This window comes from Pteropus vampyrus, unplaced genomic scaffold, assembly GCF_000151845.1.
Source record: "Pteropus vampyrus isolate Shadow unplaced genomic scaffold, Pvam_2.0 Scaffold711, whole genome shotgun sequence".
NCBI lineage: Eukaryota > Metazoa > Chordata > Mammalia > Chiroptera > Pteropodidae > Pteropus > Pteropus vampyrus.
Window position 1 is genome coordinate 86,679 of NW_011889492.1, and position 17,687 is coordinate 104,365.

A 17,687-nucleotide genomic window follows, 5' to 3' on the forward strand; every position below is an offset into this window, starting at 1 on the left:
AGGAAGTGTTGAACCAATAAATGCAGGCAGCTTTTAGAAGCTGGAAAAGGGCAGGCGGTGGGGAGGGGTGGACAAAACCAAACCCAATTCTCCCCTGAAGCCTCCAGAAAGGAACATAGCCCTGCTGACACCTTGATTTTAGCCCAGTGAGACCCATTTCAGGCTTCTGACCTCCACGGCTATGTGATATTGTGTTGTTTTAAGCCACTCCGTTTGTGATAATTTGTTACAGCAGCAAAAGGAAACAAATATAAATGGCATTCAATTTTTTTGTGTGTATATACCTGTAAAATTATTTTGAAAACTTTGTATCCTAAATATTTTTAGTCACAAGTTTAAATAATTACAAAGATGCAGTTTTTAAACTTATTATATATTATAATCATCTTTCGAATATATTTTCACCAAAACCATGTGGATGCAGACTAAGCTTATTCCATTTATGAAAAACACTTTCCAAATGGTTTAACTGGCAAAGCCTGTCTTCATAGTCAAACCACTCAACTAAATCAGGCTTACTTTCTATCAGAAACTGTCTGACTATTTCTTCAATTTAAATAAATGTGTTGATATTTTCTTAGAAGAACCATCTCGTTTCATTCCACTTTTCATTATTCAAATATTTATCAAGCATCTGTTCTTCTAGTTGTTTGAGATGCATTGGTGACCAACAGGGACAGAATTCCTGTCCTCCTAGAGTGACTTCTGAATTCTATTTCTAAGATAGGTAGCTGGGAAGGCACTTAGCCTAACCAAGAAGTTAAAGTCTCAATGAGATAATTTGTTAACAGCCAGCAGTATTTTCTTTTTTCTTTTTAAAAAAGACTATTGAAGTAAAACATATGAACAGAAAAGTGTACAAATCATTCGATAAATTTTCACACATTGAACACACCTATGTAACCAGCACTCAGATGAACAAAGACAATATTGTTAGCCCCCAAATTCTCCCTCCTGCACCCTTTCATCATTGCTTCTTACTGAACCTGCTTTTCTTAGTCTTACGGTGACTCTCTCCTGCAGGAACGCTGCCTTTTGGAATTGCCCCCTTGTTCAGTGCCCGCCTTGGGCAATACTCCAAGATTGGGGAAAAAGTGATTGGGGAGATGCAAACGGAGAAACATCTGATTCCAAGGATCTTTCAGATAAAAACTGTATAGATGGAAGCTGAGAATTTGGAAATCGATTCTTTAAAGTAATGGTTCTCAAAGTGTGGTTCCTGGACCAGAAGCAGGAGCATCACTTGGGAACTCATTAGAAATGTAAATTCTTGGATCACATCCCAGGCTTACTGAACCAGAAACTCTGGGGGTGGGGCCCAACAAGTTGATTTAACACATCCTCCAGGGGCTTCTAATGTGATCAAGTTTCAGAGCCTTTGGATTAAGACAATTGTAAGACTTATAATTTCACAGTTCTAAAAGCTTGGCCCCCAAACAAGCTGAATCAGCATCACCTGAGAACTTAGCAACACAAATTATCAGGCCCTACCCCAGCCTCACTGAATCAGAAACCTGTGTTTTAACATGTTCTCCAAGTGATGTTGATGCCTGCCAGAATTTGAGAATCAATGTCTAAAGCTATACTTGCCTGACCACTGGGAAAGCCTTATGCATTCCCAGGCATACCTGTACCCTAATTTGTAAAGTCTGCGTAATAGGGTATTAAGACAATCATTAGGATTCCTACTGACTAATACAGTGCCCAGTTCATACTAGGTGCTCAGTGTTTGTTGAATGAACTAATTTAATACTCAAAAGAACCCTTCGAAATAAAAAAATTAGTTAAGCATAGGTGGGATTCGAACTCTCCACAAAACAGACTTCACTATTAGGATTTGAGATTTTATTTCTGCTATACTCAGCACCGCCTCCGCTCCCATTCCCCCTCCGCCCGGGAGGTGGCGCTCTAGGTCGCCCCTGAAGCCAGACTGGGAGGCGGGATTTCCTGCCTCGAGAGAGCACTTCCGTTCCGGCCCGGAAGACCATTAATTGCTGATGCTATGCGGCTGATCATGGAAAGTTGCTGAAGGTAGGGTGTCGCTTTGGGCTCCCTCGTGTTACGAAGGTCACATGAGCATCACGCGGAGGTCCATTTCCTAGACGAGCACGGCGAGGCCCGGGTCACGTAAGTGCTCGTGCCGGGCGGCAGAGAGAAGATGGTCCCGGAGCTGGGAGGAGAGCTTGGGTCTGCCCTCTGAGCGGGTCCACGGGCCCCAAGCTGTGTGCCTTTGGGACAGGTCATCCAACACCTACAGATTGGGTTATTAGTCTCTAGCTCGTAGAGAAGTAAAGAGCGGCAGCAGCTATCTGCTACACAGCGCTAGATGAGAGTCCTCTACTGTTGAATTTCTGGGACCCGGAGATAGAGTGGGTAGGGAAGACGTGTGTAAGGGGAGGAACCGTCCAGATTTCCTCATCCATCCCCTGCTACAGTCTCACTTTCTGTCGTGTGCCGCCATGCAAGTAACGCAGCCTTGGAAATCTGAAGGGGCCTTGAGAACCTCCGGTGAGATTGGGCAGTTGAGTTGTCTGTGGGGCGTTTCTGAGGTCGTGGGCTCCACCAGCGCCTTCAGAATCCCTGAGTTTGAGGCTGTCCTTTCTCCTTTTGTTCATTCATTCCTTCAGCTTACTTATGCTGATTGTTACCATGTAGTAAATACCAAGGCACTGGGCATAAATAAAGTCTCTTCCTCGTGGAGACTATTTAGAGCAGTTTAAAAAAAAAAAAGCTTCATATTTAAATATGTAATTACAAATTGCAGTGCGTGTTCTGGAGGAAGCATGCAGGGTGTTGTGGGAGGATTGGGTTGGAGAACTGAGAGAGGCTTTCTGACTCGAAATCTGAAGGATGGGTAGGATATTGTAGATAGAAAGGGCGCTGGCAATTATTCTAAGCAGAGAGAATGTGTGTAGAAGCCCTGTGGTGAAAAGAAGCATGGTGAAGAAGAATCTAGAGGGGCTCTGTGTGATTGGATCCCAGGCACAAGAGATGAGCTGGAGACTTTTGTGTGTATGTGCTGATTTATCAGGGATACAGCCACCTCTGGAAGGCTTGGGTGCACCTTAACTGCAATCAGTACAGGCAGTCCTATGGAAGCCAATGTTTTTCACAAAGACTCACTGAGCATCTCCTTGATTCCTGCCACTGTCTTCTCTGGTCATGGAAAAGAGAATGACAGCAGCAGCTAGACACCACTAACTTGGGAATAAGTCAGAAACAGTCCCTGTTCTTGGAGAGCTTGCAGGCTACTGGAAGAGATAAGACTATGTATAAGCCACAATTAGAATGAGGCCGACGTGCTAGAGAAACATATTCATTCGTTTGACAAGTATTTACTGTCATTTACTATGTGATGTGCATTTCACATGGCCTGAAGATACATGGATACACTGAATTTACAGAATAAATGGATAAAATGCAGCAGCAGTTCCAAGGGAAAAGATTTGTGCTTACTAAGACCCTAATGCTAGTATTTGCTTTTAGATGCACAGGAGAGTAGCAGTGCAGAACTTGGACTTTGAATTGGATGTGGGGGTTAAGCTTTTGATCTTGGGCAGTTGCCTCTTGCCTGAGTCTCAGTGTCCTAAACTCCAAAATAGGGAGAATAGAAGAGTAAATCATGTATTACCATGTCTGGTAGATGTTTGCACTCAATAAATGAGCACTGCTGTTGTTTTTGCTGTTAATAAAAAAAGAGGAATTGTGTGGCTACTTTTAGAGCACTTTCTATTTAGCAAAGCCCTTTCACTAAATTTATTTTTATTCAACACATAGTGCATTTCCTGGAAGCTACTGTCCTTGACAGTGAAAAGACAGACTAATTAGACTCGGTCCCTAGCTTTGGGGAACTTGAGTTAGTTTTGGGAGTGTAGCCTGGAGTGTAGGGCACGTAGTCTACAAATATGTAATTGTAATACCTACGAGCTATGGTAGAAGCTGACCCCTCGCCACCTATCCGACTTCATCCCCTACCACTCTTCCTCCTCATTCATTCTATGGCCTCTTCTTTATTGCTCAAACACTTCCTGCCCCAGGATTTTTGCACTTGCTATTTATTCTGCTAGGAACCCTCTTCCCAGGTGTCTGTGTGGTTCTCTCCCTCATTAGGTTCAGGCTCTGCCAAACACCACACCAAGGTTTTCCCTGGTTACCATCACTAAAACCTTCGGCCCATTGCCATCTCTTCCCTCATGGGTGGTTGTTGGTTTTATATTTGACAGTAGGCTACATACTCATTTGTTCTTGATTATGTGCTTCTCCAAAGAAAGTATACTCCTCTGAGGGCACATTTTACCCTCCTCGGAACCCTGGAGACTGTTGGTTAGACTCAGGCGTTTGAGAAGGCCAGCGTGATGTGTGGTTCTTGCTTTCCAGGATGGACTTCCCCAGCTCCCTCCGCCCCACATTGTTTATGACCGGCCCACTTGGTCTGAGTGATGTCCCTGACACGTCCTTCATGTGCAGCTGGAGAGATGCACTGACGCTGCCAGAGTCCCTACCCCAGGACGCCGAGGTAAGGATGGTGGGGAGAGCCCTGGAGGCTCTCGGCCCCCGTTTTCTAGCATTCACACCAGTTGGCAGGAGTATAGGGTGATGTGTCTGCTAAGACACAGGCTGAGCCAGAATCCCCTCCTTTGGCGTCCATGGGTCAGCCTGCCATCCACAGAGGGTTCACTCAGTGGGAGCTGTTGGCTCGCTCTTTCTTACCTCCCTTTCCCCCAGCCTTTCCTTTCTCTATTTGTTCAACAAATACTCATTGAACAGCCCCTACAACGTGCCAGATACCTCCTTAGGCCCTGGGTGTTCAGAGTGACTAAGTCAGATACGATCCCTGCCCCGTGGTACTTAGAGTTGGGTTGAGCGAGAATAGACAGTGAATAGACCGAAGTATGATAACAGCTTTGAGCGAAACCAAAAGTATGCCGAAACAGCGCAGTGGGATGAGGCGGGGAGGGGAGACCTCCTGGGACAGGAAGGACACCAATTCTTTCCCTGGCAGCCTAAGCCATCTGGCTGCTACTGGAGACAAGCTGGCTAAGAATTACACCAGACAGAGACAAGTGGGTGCGAAAATCAAGAGAGAAAGTCGGGGGCTGGGGAGGGGAGCAGTGGTGCTTCCTTGACAAGAAAGGGCTTAAGTCGAATCGGCCCCCTCCAGGAGCCTGGCATGCTGGCTCTTCCAAGTCCCCCGCGTGTTTGAGCTGAACCACCCTGCAGCGGGGAGTGGCCTGTGGGTGCCCTCAATAAGTGACCACAAGGGGTCCTGAGTGGAAATGAGAATCAGGTGGAATTCAGGTCAGCCAGTAATGATGCAGGGGGCTCCTCTGAGAGCCAGTGTGTCTGGAGGTCAGAAGCACAGATTGGAGTCAGGCTGCCTGGGTTCAAAACCGGTTCTTCTCTTTACTGGCTCTCACCTTGGGCAAGGTGAGAGCCTCCCTGTGCCTCCACTTCTTCATCAGTAGTGACTGACGATGACAATTGTACAAACTTGGCAGGCTCTTATGAGGATCGAATGAGTTAATATAAGAAAGTGCTGGTGACAGTGCCTGTCCTGGGAGCACACTCACTGTTGTGTTGTCATTGTGGTCATGTTTCCACAGAACAGGGTGCCACACTTGGCCAAGGGACTGTTCTGGGAGCCGGACACCCCTGGGCCCCTTCCCTTGCTGCCACCTGGGCCTGGTAAGGGTCTTGATCCTCAGGGTCCCCTACCAAGCTGCTCCCCCATCTCTTCTTCCACCCAACTCCCCCTCCCCCACCTTGAAACCTTTCCTTTCCCTACTAATGCTCTCCGCCCCCAGGGTCCTAGTCACTTTGGACGCGTGGCTCCACTTCTGGACCCTTCCCAGTCCCTAGGACAGACCCCTTCCCCAACCTCATTTTCCTTCAGATCCCTGGGACCCTGGCCTGACTGCCCAGGACCTGCTTTTCCGGGGAGGTCCTAAGTTCCGGAGGCAGCCGCGAGCTGTGCTGGATGTTACTGAACAGGTAAGTGGCCCCGCTGGAATGAACAGTGCTTCGTGTCTGGGGCTATGCTTAGTGACCTAGCCTTCTCTCCTCCTGCAGCTCAGCCGGTTCCTGTGGGACCATGGAGACATAGCCTATGCACCCCTGGGGAAGCTGATGCTAGAGAATTTCAAACTGGAGGGAGCACGGGTGAGTAACCCTGGCCAGGCAGGAGAGGGCCTCCCACTTTATGTTGGGGTGAGCCCTAAGGTGTGCGAGCTTGATGAGGCATTTCCACACAGGGCCGCTCTAAGAAGAAGACAGTGGTCAGTGTGAAGAGGCTGCTTGAGGACCTCGGTGGACACCAGCCCTGGGGGCAAGTGGCTAGTGAGAAAGGATGGGGCGGGAAGGCCTAGCTGGTGGTGGGGATGTGGAAGGAACTGGGACATGGGTCCAGGTTTTCATCATATTGCTCCCTATCACATACAGTGATGAGCCATATTTACGCAGAATTCCCAACTCTACTAGCCTAAGGGGAAAGGGGAACTTAAATTCATGGGTTGCAGGCATGGCTGTATCCAGGTTTTCAAATGTTTGAAATCGAGCTGTGTCTTTTTATTTTCTCATCTTGCCTCTGCCTGGCTTAATTCCTAGAAAGTTTCCAAGTGCAGCAAGATGGCTTATGATTCCAAGGAAAGAGCTGGTGTCTTTTCCTGAGGCATCAATAGAAGTCCTGGGAAGGGTGTCACTGTTTTGGCTTGGGTGTGGTGCCCATCTGTGAGCCAATCACTGTGGCCAGGGGTGGGTCATGTGACTACCCCTGGGGTATGGGAATAGGGCGGGGTGGTCTCCTAAAGGAAGAAATTCTAGACAGATTAAAAAGGTGTCTACTGCACCTGGCCTTTCTAGGGATGGTACCCAGTTTTCATCCCCATCACTGCCACAGCCTGACCCTCTTGCCATCCTCTTGTCCCCAGGTGTCCCTGGGCTTACCTCAGCCACCGACAGCGCCGGTTCTCCATCCTCGGGGGCCCGATCCTAGGCAAGTCAGTGGCGAACCTCCTGGGAGAGCTGCTGCACGAGGAGCTGGTGATGCGGTGGGAGCAGCTGCTCCTGGACGATGCTTTTACCGGAGGTGCACTGGCCTGGCTTCCCGGAAGGACGCCCCAGGTTGGGCAGCTGGTCTACCCTTCAGGAGGTGCCTTGGACAGGCTGTGTATCCTTTATTGCTGCACAGGATCCCAGCTAATTCCTTCTGGTGGAGGAGGTGCTCTTGGCACCCTCCAGGGGGAGGGCAGGGCTGGGCGGGGGGGCTGGGCGGGGGCTTGCAGTGACCAGACCTCCCGTACTTAATGAGAAGTGCAGATTTCCAAGAGGTCCGTCAGACCCCAGGTGGTGACCCTCGGATTCTTGGGGATCCTGGCCACATCCAGCTCCGGGGTCCTGTCCGGCAGGTGGTGACCCACACCGTACAGGGAGAAAGTAAGGCCCTTAGACACCTCCTTCCCCTGCTGACTGACCTACTCCCTGACCCTGACCCTCTCCATCCCCTCCTTAGCTCTGCTGGCTGTCCGCTCTGACTACCACTGTGCCCTGTGGAAGGTCAGTAAGCAGGGGATACCAGCCCCTCTCCAAGTGCTGCGGGTCGAGAAGGGGGCCACAGGGATCAGCCTCAGGTGAGGGGGCTGAATCAGGCTGGTCGGCAGGGAGACAGGCACGGGAGAAGGGGGCAGCCCGACACTAATCACATTTGTGCCCTGTAGCCCTCACCTGCCTGGGGAGCTGGCTGTCTGTAGCCGTTCGGGAGCCATCTGTCTGTGGACTGCCCAAGATGGGTAATGCTACTTTCTCAAAAAACCCTCCATCCCCGTAAATGTCTCCCTGAACTATAGCCCACATTCCCCACACAATGTGTTCCCCACCCACCAACCCCCGCTCTTAGCTGGCCTATTTCCTCAAGGCTTCGGCAAATCTACAAGGATCCTGAGACCCTTGTGTTTCGGGACCCCTCTCCCTGGCGTTGGGCAGACTTCACCGCCCACCCTCGGGTACTGACTGTGGGTGACCGCACCGGAGTGAAAATGATTGACACTCAGGTGAGATGGGGGACCGTCACCGGCCCAGCATCCTAGGGTGGGGCTTGCAAAGGGGACCTCCCCCAGGGTATGAAAAGCAGCAGGGCCAGTGAGTCCAACAGACTGATGGGGCTGGTGCCCTAGACCTTGGACTGTAGGAGGGTCGACCTGGCTTTCTCCCCCAGGGCCCGCCAGGCTGTGGCTTGCTCCTTTTTCGTGGTGGGGCGGAAGCAGCGTGTCAGAAAGGGGAACGTGTCCTGCTAACCCAGTACCTGGGAGAGTGTGGCCCCGAGTCTCTGCAGCCCACACTCCATCTCATCTGTACCCAGGTGAGTGACACATTCCCCCTCCTATCCCTCATGCACTGTCACAGCTGGTTACTAGAGGGTCCTGGGGCAACTGCAGGCAAAATAAGAATCACAAACCCTGATGAGTCTGTGGCTGAAATGGCCTCACAGAGGGATGGGGACATCTGAGCAGGGCTTTGAGGTGCCACTGGGGATGGACCACGTGAGGAGGAAAGGCATGAGGCAGGGAGCAGTCTTTGCAAAGCTGGACAATTATCTGTGCTCGGGAAAGGGGAGGAGGTCTGAGGGCCCCCACCTCACCCCCCAGGACCCCAGGGTGTTAGTAGGTGTATCTCAAGCATAGGTTCCAGGGTCCGGTGAGTTAGAGGAATGCTGGGTGAAAGGTGGGCTTTTTGTGATGAGACACCTCTTCGCCTCTCCCAAGAGCCCTTCTCCCAGTTGTGCCCTTTGGGATGAGACAGCGCCACCCACTTGGAAAACATCTGTGTGGGGCCGGGCAGATGAAGGTGGAGAAGTGCTCAGGGCCGGTCGCAGAATGAGTGACCACTCGGGGATTTGCACTTGGCCCGAGAGCCATATGGGGCCACCCAGAGAGACTTATCGAGTATGTCTCCCACATCTCGGCCTCGTCTCTTCTGTCCCCCAGTTCTCGCTCTACCTGGTAGATGAGCGCCTCCCCTTAGTGCCCATGCTGAAATGGGACCACGGCCTCCCCTCCGCGCCCCTGCTGGCCCGGCTGCTCCCTCCACTGCGCCCGGGCTGCCCGAGGCCACTGCTCCTGGGAGGCCAGGGCGGCCAGCTGCAGCTGCTGCACATCACGGGTGAGGATCCGGGCAAGGGCAGGGGCATGTGGAGAGAGGGGCAGGGCTGGGGCCTGGACAATGCCTCAGCTGTCTGTCCTTCCTCCAGGGGAGGGGACCTCCACACCCCGGCTGGCAGGGCCCCCCCAGTCTCTCCCTTCCAGGAGCAACTCACTCTCCGCATTCCCCCTGCTGGAGCCCAGGAGTCAGCAGCGGCTGCAGGAGCGTCTGCAAGCACCAACCATAGGTGCGCTGGGGTAAAGGAGTGAGGTTGGGGGGCTGTGCCCCACCAGGCCTTGGGGTCACCGTCGTTGCTGTCTCCAGGTCTGGCTACTGCCATCTCACCCTCTGCCTCCACACCAGTCCTGTCGCTCTTCCAACTCTCAGCAGCTGGAGATGTCTTCCACCAGCGCCTCCACCTCCGGGAAGACACCAGTGACCCTGGGCCCGACGCCCACGCCCCCATGGTTTCCTGGAGCCCCCAGGACACTGCTTGCTGCCGCAGGTGGCTGAAGGCCTTGCTGGAAGAGCCTCCAGCTCCCCCTGTGTGGGCCGTGCCCACCTTTTCCTACCGCCGTCTGCTGGGCTTCAAGGAGCAGCAGAAGGTTGAGGGGAAGGTGCCAGAGGGTCTCCGGACGGCCATGGCCAAAGGGCAGCTACTGCAGCAGAGGGACCTGGGCTCGCTCCCCACCGCAGAGCCGCCCCCTGCCGCTGAGCCGGGGCCTGAGGATGAGCTCAGTGAACGGCTGGAGGCAGCCTGGGAAGGCCCAGCGGCTGCCTGGTGGGAGCAGAGGCTGGGCAGAGGCTCAGGGCCCGGGAAACAGCCCAAGCGGCACAAGCGCCGGACACAGCTATCCAGTACCTTCTCCTCGCTCAGCGGCCGCCTGGACTTCTCAGACGCCCCCAGCCCCCATCACAGCCCAGAACGGACATCCCCTGTGTCCAGGCCTCAGCCCCCGGTGACCCCACCCTCCCAGGAGTTGACCCAGGAGCTGTGGGCCCGAGGCGTCCCCTCAGAGCGGCAACAGACCCTCCGTGACTATATGGCCAAGCTACCGCTTCAGGGGGACTTCCCAGAAAGTGCCTCCGCTCCCCTATCCCAGACCTCAAGCATTCAGGCCACCTCCTTCAAGCAGCAGGCCCTCCGCGACTGCACAGCCAAGCTATCACTCCAAAGAGACACCCCGGGAAGTGCCACTGTGCCCTCCTCCCAGACCTCCAGCATGCGGGCCACCCCCTCTAGGCAGCTGGTGCCTGTCCTCTGTGGTTCTCAGCCACACCGGAAGAAGCCCCGCATGGGCTTCTGAAGACCCAGGAAAGCTGCCCCTCCATCTTCAGGGAGCCCTTGGTCCTGGAATAGCCATATTTTCTGTGACTGGAACTTAGGGAATAAAGAGGAAACAGTCCCAGCATGCAGACCTTTCTGCTTCCTGGAGGCCCCTGTGACTGGGAGACATCCAAAAGTGATTTGAAGCCAGGTCGGAATAGGAACAACAGAATAGTAATTTCTGCTGTTGCCTGAAGATATTTCCAAAGGCACATGGATGGGGCCCAAGGGTTCCTGTCCTGATGCCCTTCAGGGGGCAGTGCTGTGCTTGAAGCAGGGCTCCCGTCAGGCTGCGGGCTCTCTCACGTGAGCCGTGTCCCCTGGTGATGTTGGGTAACTGCCAGCTCACTGTGGTCAGTGACAGTGAAGCAAGACACTGAGAAGCGGCTGGTGCCTAGCAGTGCTCAGTGGGCATCAGCAGCTGCTGTGGGCTAGTTTGTGCGTGTGAAGCAATTTCTGCCATGATCTGATATTTTGTTGAGGCAGATGATTTGGAACCTCACTTAGGGATCGAATAAACTTGTCACCTGAGCGTGGTTTTGAATGATTAAAGTTTCTTAGACTAGAAGGCATCCACTTAAGTAGCTTCTGATGTCTAAAGCATACAGTTCGCTTCCTCAGAGTTCTGTAGCTCTGCTGGGAGGTTCTGCTCTCCTGAGAGGAAAACAGCCACTTGAAATTTCACAGGACACCAGGATCCGATATAGATTTCAAACCACACATAAGAGGAATGGTCTTATTTCAGGGTACGTGATGAAATGGATCGTATATGACTTGTGCGGATATTAAATAATGCAGTAACACATCGTCTCACATGGATACTAAAATGTTTATAATGTTCAAATGAGGCATTATGGTTACACGATTTGCCCCACAAGTAATCGGGGGAATGGGTTACACCTTAGAATAAGGAACACAGTGCCGCCCTGCACTTGCAGAAGCTGACAGCGCAGGGGAAATAAATCAGGTGACAGGCACGTGTCGCAGCTAAGGCCCCAGAGCACTCTCGGGAACTGCAGGAAGGAAGGGGAGCCCAGCCCAGGGGGTGACCTGTACCCAGCACCAGCTTCCTACTAGTCCAAGGGCAGAGGGGCCACCTTGGTTCAGTCCAAGCCAAATTCAATGTCTTCCCGGTCTCCTGCCTTGGTCTCTGAGGGCTCTTTCTCAGACCTCACTCCATCCTTTTCAGTGCTGTTCCCTAAAAAGTTAGAAAAGAAGGTGACTTGGTATTCTGGAGAAGTGTCACCCCTCACCTTCCCGCAGGTAGGCCTTCGTCAACCACGCAAGCTGGTGGGAGAGAAACCTGGCTACTGAGGATCGTCAGAGAAGAGCAGGAAAGGCCTGTTCAACAGACATCCTGATTCAGGTCCCCAAGGCAACCGATGAACAAATACCTGCCAGTCTGCTTGTATCAGGAAGCACTAGCCAGCTTCCCCCACAAATGCATCTCCTTGGTCACGTGCTCGGGCCCCCAGCACCAGGCCAGTCTGATAAGTCAGTCTGTAGCTTCCTTTATCCCACCCAGCCAGCCGCTCTGGACACTGTCCCTGCGTGGTGAACCTCCCTTCCCTGTTGGCCCTGTCTTGCGTGTCATTCATCCTGATCCTGGCCCTTCGCTGTGGAGGGACCATACCATCAGGCTTCCTGTCGCCCTCGTTTTGTCCCACGTTTCAAGTTGTGGTGTCACCAGTCCCCTCCCTCTCTCAGAAGCCTTGGTCTGGAAAGGCCAAGGATCTGAATGGTGAGGAAGGGGTGAAAATACAGTCTCCCCAGCCCCATCTACACCTGCTGAACAAGACTGGTGAGATCTGCATGGCCCTAAGTAGCCCAGAGATGCCACCTGCCCGGGAATGGGTCAGCTCAGGCCAGCAACTGGCAAGTGGCAGCCTCAAAGAGATATAAACTTAAGAACATGATCACGGCTATCTCTGTGGTCAGTCATGAGTGACCCTCTCCAATGGGATTCTTGGGGCAAAGGCCCAGTTGGCTACTCAACTTTGGATTTCAGTGGTCAACAATTCATTTCCCTACTGTCAAAGCTTTCCATCCCATGCTCTTGAGAGTAAGGTGGCATTAACCTGGAGAAGAAGCTGGAAGTAGATCACTGTCCCCATCCTCACTGGAAGGGGGTGGTATGGTATCCCTTTTGCAGGTTGGGGGTGTCGGTGGAGAGCTTGAAGTCTCATCGTCATTGAGCTCCTGAATCAGAGGGCGTGGGGACTTGGTGGCACTACTTTGGGTTTCCAAGTTACTCTTTGCTGCTTCTTTAAATATGTGTGTAAAAGGCGTCTCAGCCTTCCTGGAGGTGTCCTTAGAGATTGCAAATATATTTGAGAGGGCATCTGTGGATGTGTTTTCCAGCACTGGAAGTGAGATGTAGTCCAGTTCAGGGTCACTGTCATCACTTAAGCTCGAGATAGTTGTAATCTTTGGAAAGCACATTGTCTGTTAAAAAAAAAAAATGTATTTGAATATTTCCCTTTTACAATAGTCACTGTAAAATGCACAATGCTAATTTCACTTTTATCTAGCACAAAATATTCTGTTGCTACATGCAGGAAAGACCCAAGGGAGCAAAACACTCTGCCTTTGGAAAGTTGGGCCTCAGGATGAACACCCGTGGCCACTGTTTCTGAGTCCCAAAGTCTACAGCCATGTGTACACTGCTTTCCCACCCTCTGTTGGGTCTCCACCCCGCACCCACTCCCCTGCCCGCTATATTCTGGCTACGACATCATCCTCCTGGGGCCCTGAATGGGCTCATCTCTGAGCCGTGGCTGGCATAGGCCTAACCTGGCCACCTGGACTCTGCCCCGTTGGAGGTCAGGCCCCACGGAAGCTTTCGTCCCGTGTCTGTTCCTTTCCTCAGTGGTGAGCTCCTGCACAGACTATCTTATGTTTCCCCCTCCCTCAGGGCATGGGTCTGGCACACACGGACTCTCAGTAATGCTGTGGGGAGGAAGGTCAGGTGAGATCAGTAAAACTACCCATCTTGCCTCGTACACTCTCCTCCTCCTTCCCCACTTTTTCTTCCCTCTCTATGTGTTGCTATAGTGTAGGCATTCACAAGATGAACATAAATACATCAGAAGGGCAGAAAAAGGTCAGGTGATGATGTAAGTACATAGGTATTAAAAATCAGTGATAAAATATGTTCAGGAAAACCCAAGTAGTTAATCATAAAACCTTAAATAAATGAGCAACAGCCAACAGCTGCACTTCTTTTCGAAAGGTGAAAATACAAGGCGTGTGCAATGCTTTAAGCACAAAGAGCACTTTACTTTCGAATTAAGGAGATAACACTTTGTAAATGATGAGACTAGAAGTGAAAGTGGAATGATGCTGATTGTGGGAAAAACCTGGGTTATAACCTTGTCCTGGTCTTCCAAAGATTCGCCTGTATCAACATCTTCCAAGTCAGGTAGGTCCTGAAAGAGCAAATGAGCCCATGTCACCAGGAGGTATTCACATTCATCACTGGAGAGGTGAGACAGATGCATCCACGCAGTCAAGCAAGCCTGAGTTTTTACATGAGCGAAGTGTGGAGGGGAAATGCGAAAAGACCCAAACCATTCAGACAGCCCTGTGCACGCTCACAACACACACTCATTGCCCAGTATCTGGATCTGATCGGTGAATGAGATTTGCGAGGTATAACATGTTTGAAGAATTTCCACATCTTTCTCCACTTGACTTTGTCATTAGACATACAGCCAGGTTATCTGGGGAGACATAACGGAGCCCAAACCAAATGCACCTTTTGTGTACAAATTGGTCACAGGACTCTTTGGTATAAAGTAAGTATATTTTGGACTTCCTCAAAACTAGGAGAGCTTTTGTGTTTTGTGTTGTGTTTTTGTTTGTTTGTTTGTTTTGTATCTTTATCTCCAGCAACTGGTCTAGCATGGAGGCAAGCAGCACAGTGTTAGATACATGAACTCTAGAGCCAGACTGCTTAGGTTAGTATTCTTTTTCCACTGTGCCTAGCTGTGTAGCCTTGGGCAAGTTGCTTAACCTCTCAATTTCCTCATCTGTAAAATGGAGATAAGAATAAAATCTACCTTTTGGAGTTACTGGAAGGTTAAATCTATCAATATAAGACATGTTTAGTACAGTGCTAGGCAAAGAATAAGAACAATAAGTATTAGCTATTAGTTGTCCTGTATGTAGTTGATTCTCAAATGTTAGAGATAAATTGCCCAGTTTTGTTTCTTAGTACATAGGCCCAGAAAACTAGAAACCCACTCTGAAAATTGACCATGCCCAGTTCAAACCTTATTGAGGCACGTGAAATTGTGAAATTAGAAATGAAACACAGTTTAGAAATTTATTTTATTTTAGGTGAGGGAACCCTTGGTTAACCTCGCAGGTTGCAAGGACCCTGTCAGTTTACAATCTCTTATTTTTTTTTTTTTACACCTACAGCACCTGGTCTTCCTAGGTGGTCTCCCATTCAAGTACTAACCAGGCCTGACCCTGCTTAGCTTCTGAGATCAGATGAGATTGGGCTTGTTCAGGGTAGCATGGCCATAGACAAAGGAAATTTATTTTTTATTTTTTATTTATTTATTTTTTAACGCCTATAGCACCTGGTCTTCCTCATCCAAGGTACTAACCAGACCCGACCCTGCTTAGCTTCTGAGATCAGACGGGATCAGGCACGTTCAGGGTGGCATGGCCATTAGATATTTATTAAGGGGGCAAAGTTGTGCCCACAGGTTTAAAGTGAAGGAGCTCACTCCTGGGCAGAGAAGCAGGGCCGTCCTTCTGGGTCAGCAGAGGGAGCATCAACTGGCCACTAGGTGTGAGGCTAAAGGTACAAGAAAAGCCTCTCCACTCCTTGCTCCATCAAACTCCAGTCCCTGGGGGGTGTGACAGAATGTGTAAATTCTCACAGTGCTCATTCTGTGGGCCAAAGCATTTAAGACTTAACAAAAAAGGAAGAGTTTAAGGAAGGAGAGGGTTCAAGAGGCTGTGATTAATCTTAAGGTTAGGCAGCCCTTCCCTGACACTGGATAGTTACATAGGAAGTCAGAGCAGTGACAGGCCAGGCAGGTGGCATCAGCCATTTGTGGAGCAGCTGTCCACAGAGAATTAGAGGCTCTGATAATAAAATATAGCTTTCTCAACCATAATGTATAAGGCTAGCTGGACCTAATTGCTTAGCAGTGTAACTTCTTTGGGGAAAAACAAAAACAAGTCAAGAGTTTTATAGACATAGTTTGAAGGGAATCATTTGGGCCAGCACTTCTCAATCATAACTGTGCATGTGTATGAAACACCGGGGGAGATCTTATTAAAATGCAGATTTGGGTTAGTAGGTCTGTGTGGGGCCTGAGATTCTGTATTCTAACCAGCTCCTGCTGGTCCAAGAACCACACTTAGGGGGTGAGGGTTTCACCAGCTGTAAAGCGGATCCCCGCATGGAACTATTTACATACAGCGATGAAGAACTTCTCCTCTGTCTCCAGCGTAATGGTTTCCAAATCTTCATTTCCCTCAAGTCCTGTACCTGATATACCCTCAGTGGCCACAATCCGGGGCGTCAGTTCTAAGGAACAACAATGAAGAGTTATTAATCTTGGAGTTGGTTTTATACACAGTGGTCAGATAGACAAGGCCAAGGTCATGGTGGATTCCAAGAGCAGGGGAAGGACAAAATCCCCCTTAGTCTGAAAGACCAGCCCCTCTGCTAGGAGCCATGAGAATCCCCAGATTAGGATGAGGCTATGTCTAAGGAAAGATTAGGGAAGGGAAAAGAAGAGAGCTTCCCCTTCTGGAACCTGGAGGTGACTCCAATGAGATGGAAGTGCCAGTCAGGAATCAATGCAGAACCTTGGAAAAGGCGTGATTGATGGGCAAGGAGACTGAGAGATGTGATAACATTGAAGGCGGAGAGTCATTTCATAGCCCTGTCTGGAAAGGCTGAACCCACCGCCCTGTTGGATTGCCTGTCCCTCAAGACACACGCCCCTCTTATTGCACAAGTGTCAGGAAGACCTGTTAAACGACCTCAAGGTTAACTGGAGAATAAATATGAAATCAAGATGATGTTCCTCTTCCCACTCCGGGCCCCCACTTCTCAAGCTTCCCAAGGTTATATCTTTGGGTCCTGTTCTCTGCTTTCTCTTCTGTCTCATGGCTTTACTTATTAGAGATGAATGGCCCAGCCTTTCTCATTACACATAGGTCCAATGTGTCCACCCTGCGTAATGGCCATGCCCAGCTTGACTCAAAGAGCCATACTGGGGCACCAGTTTAAGATGAAAAAAGAAACCAGGCAGAGGGCTTCTGTGGTTGCTGATTTGGATGAGCCCAGGGCCACAACGCAGCCCTACCACTGACTTGCTCCACGACTTGGAACAAGTTACTTCACCTCTCTGAGCCTGTTTCCATCTCCATAAAATGGGGTAATGATGATGGCACCTGGCTCGTAAGATTGTTGAAAAGGCTAAACAAGATAGCCTGTGAAGCTGTGGCCTTCACTGAGTGCCCGTACATCTTGGATAAACATAGAGCTGGATTTTATCTCAATCTCCCAATCACAGACGCTGCAGTTAACCCACTCCTTTTAAAATGTGCCTTTTGTCTGTTCGGTGAAGGAAAGGACGGTTTCAGTCATAGAAAACTTTACCGCTAGGCTAGGTACAGTTTCAAAGTGAAAAATTACAGGACGGGGAGTGGTTATGCAGGAATATATGTATGACACCATCTAAATCATCAGTTCTAGGTCTCTCCCAGACAGTGGGGACCTTTGTTCTGGGCCAGACCAGCTAAACTCCCCAAACAGACCTTGAGTGCTGCTCAGGCAGAGGACAGCATCATCTCTGTCTCCCAAATCACTATGGACTGGGCAAGTTCCAGGTCTGACTCATCCTCACCAATATCACAGCCATAGGACAGTGTCCCAGACTTGAGTTTATCTGTTAGTCAGCGGGACCCAAGGACCTTAGCTGGAAACTGCCAGGGGTTCCTTTTCCTAGATCTGCATTATCCATCATCATAGCCAGATCCACGTATGGCTACTGAGCACTTGAAATGTGGCCAGGACCCCTGAGGAACTGATTTTTTAATTTTCTTTGTTTTAATTTTTAATTAATTAAATTTAAAAGCTGAAGCAGTATGAAACAACTCGCTTCTTTTAGTATAGCAGGACTACATTTCGCTTTGACTGTTGAAAAGTCAGTATCTGGATTGCAGTGTGCTGAGGTATCAAATACATTCTGGA

At 50.2% G+C, this 17,687-nt stretch overlaps 2 protein-coding genes and 2 pseudogenes across 10 annotated transcripts in view; 1 reads left to right on the forward strand and 3 right to left on the reverse strand.

Moving 5' to 3' along the window:
* The first annotated feature begins 1,974 nt into the window (after positions 1-1,974).
* TAF1C (TATA-box binding protein associated factor, RNA polymerase I subunit C) lies at positions 1,975-10,991 on the forward strand. Of its 8 annotated transcripts, none has more exons than XM_011385394.2 (15): positions 1,975-2,127; positions 4,378-4,516; positions 5,604-5,685; positions 5,894-5,991; positions 6,070-6,159; positions 6,252-6,325; positions 6,927-7,165; positions 7,315-7,431; positions 7,508-7,625; positions 7,713-7,784; positions 7,892-8,045; positions 8,210-8,353; positions 8,979-9,153; positions 9,242-9,379; positions 9,457-10,991. In XM_011385394.2, the coding sequence occupies exons 2-15, from the start codon at positions 4,379-4,381 to the stop codon at positions 10,437-10,439; spliced, it is 2,622 nt and encodes an 873-aa protein (XP_011383696.1). In that variant the 5' UTR covers positions 1,975-2,127; position 4,378; the 3' UTR covers positions 10,440-10,991. The 8 variants fall into 8 exon arrangements, with proteins under 8 accessions (XP_011383696.1, XP_023381882.1, XP_023381883.1 ...); XM_023526114.1 differs by having other exon boundaries at positions 7,910-8,045; XM_023526115.1 differs by lacking the exon at positions 7,315-7,431 and having other exon boundaries at positions 6,927-7,147.
* Positions 10,992-11,269: 278 nt separating this feature from the next.
* Positions 11,270-17,687, reverse strand: part of DNAAF1 (dynein axonemal assembly factor 1) — a 22,815-nt gene continuing 16,397 nt past the window's right edge. Inside the window, exons 9-12 of one of the 2 annotated variants that reach the window (XM_011385397.2) lie at positions 15,901-16,010; positions 13,831-13,887; positions 12,538-12,904; positions 11,270-11,657 (exon numbers count right to left, since the gene is read on the reverse strand). In XM_011385397.2, coding sequence (XP_011383699.1) covers positions 11,563-11,657; positions 12,538-12,904; positions 13,831-13,887; positions 15,901-16,010 — 629 coding nt within the window. In that variant the 3' untranslated portion in view covers positions 11,270-11,562. Of the gene's footprint in view, positions 11,658-12,537; positions 12,905-13,818; positions 13,888-15,900; positions 16,011-17,687 lie in introns of both variants that reach the window. The other variant, XM_023526122.1, reaches the window with a different exon arrangement.
* On the reverse strand, positions 14,876-14,994 carry LOC111733976 (annotated as a pseudogene).
* Positions 15,037-15,145, reverse strand: LOC111733977 (annotated as a pseudogene).

Excerpts from the sequence above, each read along its gene's own strand:
- TAF1C (XM_011385394.2), top strand. The coding sequence starts at position 4,379 with ATGGACTTCCCCAGCTCCCTCCGCCCCACATTGTTTATGACCGGCCCA. Across the intron at positions 4,517-5,603 it reads CCCTACCCCAGGACGCCGAG|AACAGGGTGCCACACTTGGC; the intron begins GTAAGGATGGTG and ends ATGTTTCCACAG. Across the intron at positions 5,686-5,893 it reads CTTGCTGCCACCTGGGCCTG|ATCCCTGGGACCCTGGCCTG; the intron begins GTAAGGGTCTTG and ends ATTTTCCTTCAG.